At 48.7% G+C, this 6,006-nt stretch overlaps 1 protein-coding gene across 1 annotated transcript; it reads left to right on the top strand.

Annotated features, from left to right (window-relative positions):
- Positions 1-2,048: 2,048 nt before the first annotated feature.
- On the top strand, positions 2,049-2,417 carry LOC309844016 (uncharacterized protein; the record flags this gene model as incomplete). Its single annotated transcript, XM_082690125.1, has 1 exon — positions 2,049-2,417. The coding sequence occupies one exon, from the start codon at positions 2,049-2,051 to the stop codon at positions 2,415-2,417; it is 369 nt and encodes a 122-aa protein (XP_082546251.1).
- Positions 2,418-6,006: the final 3,589 nt, after the last annotated feature.

Below are 6,006 nucleotides of genomic sequence, written 5' to 3'. Positions count from 1 at the left end.
GACCGCAGGGTTACTGCAGCTGCCACCACAGCCACTGCCGCTGCCACCATAGCCACCGCCACAGCCACCATGGCAGCCAGAACAGCTACCACCACCTCTGCAGCCACAGCACCCCATGGTGTCAGGAGAGAGGACTCAGGAGTAGAAAGGAGGAAGACTTAGGAGGTGAGAGCGGACTGATGCTGCCTTCTGCTGGGGGAGCCCTTCAGGTACCAGGTCTACAGTCCGAGCCAGCGCCTTGTTGTGTACCTGTCTTTCCAGGAAAGGTCTCATGGGGCCTTTACCCCCTTCCTTGTTGAAGTCTCGGTCCCTCAACCTTGCTAATTTTAACCTTAACTGGTCTCTTAAATCTATATTTGGATTAGAACATACTTCTAAGAGGTGTGTGCCCATGAGGATGTACACGTGTATGTATTTTTTGCCCCAGGGCCTCCTCCAGTGCCTTGGTCCCTGTAAGTCGTCAGTGGACAGCTGTTGAGTTCAGTAAGTGCCTGAAATATTTAAGAACAGTCCTTACATTTTTATAGCCATGGGGTTCTGAGTCTAGGGTCAGGTAAAATCCCATGTTTCTGTATATGCTTCTTAGTCATCATGGGTTCAAGGAAGGAAACAAACACACACACACTGTGTTTCTCTCCGCTGGGTTTCACCACACACCTCTCTGTTACAAAAAGCTTTCTGAAAGGATAAGTGAAAACTGGATTGAGAAGAGAAAAAGTAGGCACCCCTCAATGTATTCTGTCTCCCCTTAAAACCCGGATAGGCGCTTCCTGGCTCCCTGAGACTCTTCCTTCACAAGAATCAATTGCTCATGCACATTTCCTTAAAACGTTGTATGATCTCAGGCGCTAAAGATGTAATTGTGGGCAGCCTGCTCTGAAGTCCTCGGTGAGTGAAGTTTCTGCTGCTGTTTGTTAAATGACTGAGGGAACAAAACATAAGAAAGGTTTTGTGGGGGTGGCTCGCTTTCTTTCGTGCCTCTCTCAGTTGAAGACTGGTGGCCAGGACCCCGTTTCAGACCAACCAACGCCAGGAGAATTTTTTTTTTTTAAAGATTCTTATTTATTTATTTGACAGACAGATCACAGGTAGGCAAAGAGGCAGGCAGAGAGAGAGGAGGAAGCAGGCTCCCTGCTGAGCAGAGAGCATGACTCGGGGCTCGATCCCAGGACCCTGAGATCATGACCTGAGCCGAAGGCAGAGGCTTTAACCCACTGAGCACCCCAGGCGCCCTGAGGAGCATGTTTATATGCAGTGATCGCTCGCCTCGTGGCTGCCTCTGCAGCCCTGGAGAGCCTGCGGCTGGGACCAGGCCTCCAGAAGGGCTGTTCTTGCTGGATTGTTGTGAGAACCCACCTCCTCCACTCCGGAAAACCTACCAGACAGGAAGCCACCCCTCCACTCCATTCTATCTCCGGCTTATGCTGCAGCTCTGGAGGGGACATAACCCGGCTCTGGAGGGTCTGCACTCCCCTGAGAATGCTCCTGTCCCTGGATTTGCAACGGACACCTCTTTTATAAACTTACCTTTTGAAAGCCAGAGAAGGAAGACTTCGAATGCCCTTCCGGATCTACCGCGGGTCCAGCAGAAAGCTGTCAGGATGCTTCTGGCTCTCCATGTTGGTGCCCTGCATCGTGGGAAAGCCCTGCCGTGGGCACGGGAACCCGGGGGAGTTCTCTGATGGCTCCTGTCCGAGACCCACGCATCTTTGTCAGGACCCTGGAACTACAATTTTTCCTCCACTTTAGCCATCATTTTTCTACATTCCATCCGCAGACGATGCGACACACAATGATTTCATTCATAACAGAAAATCAGAGTTTACTAAGCCTGCTGCTGTGCTAAAAATAGCAGTGTTACCATGGCAAGGGTGTTCAAGAAGGAAGTAAAGGAAAGGTCTTGTGAGATTCTTCCATGGAAACTGGGCTGAAAAATAAGGGGGGGTGCCAGTATATAAGGAGCTCCCCCAGCAGAAGGCGGCATCAGACCTTCCTCACCTCCTGAGTCTCCCTCCTTACCTCTCCTGAGTCCTTACTCTCCTGACACCATGGGGTGCTGTGGCTGTGGAAGTTGTGGCGGCTGCGGTGGCTGCAGCAGTGGCTGCGGTGGCTGCGGCGGCTGTGGTGGCTGCGGCGGCTGTGGTGGCTGCGGTGGCTGCGGTGGCGGCTGTGGCAGCTGCACCACCTGCAGGTGCTACCGCGTGGGCTGCTGCTCCGCCTGCTGTCCTTGCTGCTGCGGCTGCTGCGGGGGCTGCTGCAGTACCCCCGTGGTCTGCTGCTGCCGCCGCACCTGTGGCTGCAGTTCCTGTGGCTCATGTGGCTGCGGCTCGTGTGGCTGTGGCTGTGGGAAGGGCTGTTGCCAGCAGAAGTGCTGTTGCCAGCAGAAGTGCGGTTGCAAGAAGCAATGCTGCTGCTAGGCGGCCGTCCGGCTTCTGGGAAGATGCTGCAGGTAACTGTCCCATTAATAAGATTTTCTTTCTTCTTGACAGTCCTCCCGGATTTGAATGTCACCAAGGGTGACATGACACTGGTTATCAGGCTAAGGAGTTTAACACAGATCGCCCGGTCCCTGATATCCTGCCTCTAAATGGAAAACACCAACACAATCCCCCATCCATCACCAAAGTGTGAGCCCAACAAAATAGAGTGATGATTGTTAATGCTATCCTTTCTTGAAATGTGACTGCTGAAATATGTGTTTCTACTCCTTTCCTCCTCTTTTGATGACTTCTACATCCCAAATCTCTGCTAGTTTCTGTTTCTGTAAACCTAAGACAATGATTTTCCTAATAAACCACATAAAACTGACATTCAAAGTGTCACCAATGTCTCCTCTCTTGTCCTTACTCGACGGTGTCTCACTCAAGGATGTGATTACACCCATCAAAGTAAGACCCCTGGTGTTTGTTTGAGATGGGTTTGGAGTAAGTAATGAGTAATCTGTCAATAATAGGTTTTCATACAATGGTCATAATTTGGTGGCTTCAACTATCCTCTTGTGCAAGCCAGCAAAAAAATTCTCGCAACACTGTATCAACACTCTCTCTCCACCTCCGGATTTCACTTTTCTAAAAGATTTTGATCTCGGTGTCTACAATCAGGGGAAATTTAATACCTAAAGTAATGTGTACTTACTTAGGTTTTAGTTATTTCTCTCTGGTCCTATTAACAACCTAAAATCTGACTGCATATTAATGAGGATTTTTATTCCATCACCAGTACTAACTAACTGTGTCTTTGTCAGGTTGTGGTCACAAAATATAATGTGATCCCAAGAGAATAAATCTATTAGTAAATATTGTGAGATACCCAAGCACTTTCTTCACTTAGACTATATTCTGCCATATCAAAATATACTAAAAGGACTTAAAAATTAAAATGTCACTATGGGAGAGGATGCCTGGATGGCTCAACGGGTTAAGCATCTGACTTGATTTCTGCTCAGGTCCGGATCTCAGGGTCAGGGGAAAGCACACACCAAATTCCAGTGTTGGGGATGCTTCCGACGAGACCCTGCTGGGGTTCACAAGACGCAAGCAGAACTGGGTACCTCCTGCCTGGTGCAAGTCTGTGTTCACAGACACCCAGAGGATGGTGGGTGATACTGCCTGCTGGGAGGGGTGTTACTTGTTACCACTTGCCAGCTTTCACACTACATCAAAGGAACAAGAAAATAATACGAAATATCATCGTACCACTGGGGATCACCAACTCGGACAGACACTCCTGGGCATGGCGGGTCACAGGAAAATAATCCAGGGCTCGGAACATTCCTGCACTAGCGGAAGGAGATTAGGTCTGAGTGATAAATATTTACTTCTGAGGATATAGGGAAATAAGACATTGGTACCAGCAGCATAATATATTTATAAATACAGCATATTTCCTGATTTTACAAATGCATAGAGAGTAACTACAAGGTGTTAGACACTGGTCTAGGCACTAAGAGTACATCAGTGAACAAGACATATAAAAAGTCTCATTCTCATAGACCTAACATCCTAGTTGTGGGAGTGAGATAATAACACTAAGGAAATGAGTATATCATATGGTATGTTAGAGACCAAAGATTGAACATATGAATGGTCAATGACCGAACCATATACAAAACAAAACTCTCACCTATAATCAGCAGCAACCAGGCAGGAACCCAGCCTTATCTAAGCAAGTTGTGCAGGCAGCCCATCTTCTACCTGCAGGTCAGATTTCCAGAAACCTGATCATTATCTCCAGCAAACAATCTAGGAAGTCAAGTAATAAATCCTGTAACAAGCAGCCCCAACTGGTCAGGACCTGATCAGTCACTGGCAGCTTCCCAGGTTTCTGTCCCTGCTTGCAACTTAGGACCAACTAGAGAGAGCCAGATATGGCCCCCTTCAACCAGTCACATAGAATGCCCTGCTGCTAATTAGCCAACCTTCACCTTCCTCGGCCACAGGCTCCCATCAGGGCACACTGGGAGCCTCTCCTTTTCCACCTGAAAGCCTCTGCCAAAATGCAAGACAGATCCCTTTGCTGTAGTGAGCTCTGAATAAATAAACTTTGTTCTTCATTTATTTCCAGGAGACTTAACAACTCCACCCTTGGGGTGTGTAGGAATTCTCCCACACATGCTCTAGCAGATAGATAAAAATTGTTTGGAGCAGCACTGTCCAAAACAGCAAAACCCTAGAAGCAACAGAAATCCCCCTCATCCAGAGAGTAGTTGAACAAATGAATTTTAGTGTATTCACAGGAAGGAATGTGTATACATGTAATAAATCCCTGTCCAAAGAAAAGCAAAGAGAGGGTGAGCATAGGTTTTAAGGTAAGGACTGCCCTGAGTGTAGGGGTGCAGAAGAAAGGGTTGGGGTGGTGAGGAACCTTTTAGTCCTTGATGTCAAGGCTTTATCCTGTTATCCAAATAATTGGCAAACTAAATAAAGAAGACTATTCTTGGAGTATATTAAGAACCAGAGGTTACAGTCCATTGCTTTCTGTGCCATGGAGGTCCTTCAAAAATAAAGTATGGTAAAATGTGATGTCATGAGGTCATGGTGAAGGTGAGAGACATTTGAGCCCAGAACAGGAAGTGCAGAGGGAGTGAGGTGTCCAGTTGTCAGGGTCAAGAGCACTGTGGACTGTGGGGCTATAAGCAGAGGAGAGGGCTGGGAGCAGCAAGGTGGGCACCTTCAGCAAGGTGGTGGGGGTGGGGGTGAGGAATTGCATCTCAACTGTCAGTCCAGGTCATTGCAAACTTCAGCCTGGCTGTGGATGTCCTAGGCCCCCTGAGAAGGGCAAGTTAGAGAGAAGATCACCAGACTTTCTCTGCAGAAAGATTACTGTAACTGTACCTTGAGAATTGACGATGGCAGGCGTGGAATGGGTGCCGCCCCACCCTGAGGAAGCTCTTTTTGGGGGTGGGGGAGGGGAGGGGGCAGTGAGAGAGTCATGGGCATGAGGGCCTCAGGGCATGAGGACCTGGCCCATATTTTGATATTTCGTTGCTGTGTTGCTTTGGAGCTGTTTGGGTAGACCTGTTTCTCTTCAGGCACCGACTTGCCTGGGGCAGGGGTGGGGATGGCAGGGGAGACTGTGGGTCCTCTTGTTCAAGCCAATCATCACAGATGGTCTGGAGCACTAGCCTTGGGTCTCTAGAAGAGATGTTCCAGTTCAATTTTACCCCCCAATGAAGGAGAGAGTGGGAAAATGAGTACGACAAAGTTACGCACTTTCCAACAGAGGCGTGATATGCCCAGGCCACGTCCCCTGTGTTGCCTGGACTTAAATACTCTGAGCATCAGGAGGTAGGGCTGTTGGTTAATTGAGTGCTGAGGTCATTGTCGTGCTGTGACCCTGGGGGCAGGAGGCAGACCCTATCCAGGACGGTGGGAATAAAGTGGAATTTACCTTGAAGGGAACAGATTTTTCTCACCTTCCACCATCTGAGCCAGCCGGGACAGGTTTCAGAATAGGACACGGGGTGAGCCTGCCTGGGGCAGGTGAATCCTTCTTCTTTCAATGGAG

The sequence above is a fragment of the Mustela nivalis genome (genome assembly GCF_964662115.1).
Source record: "Mustela nivalis genome assembly, chromosome: 11".
Lineage (NCBI taxonomy): Eukaryota > Metazoa > Chordata > Mammalia > Carnivora > Mustelidae > Mustela > Mustela nivalis.
This window is presented reverse-complemented; position numbering and strand designations above follow the sequence as displayed.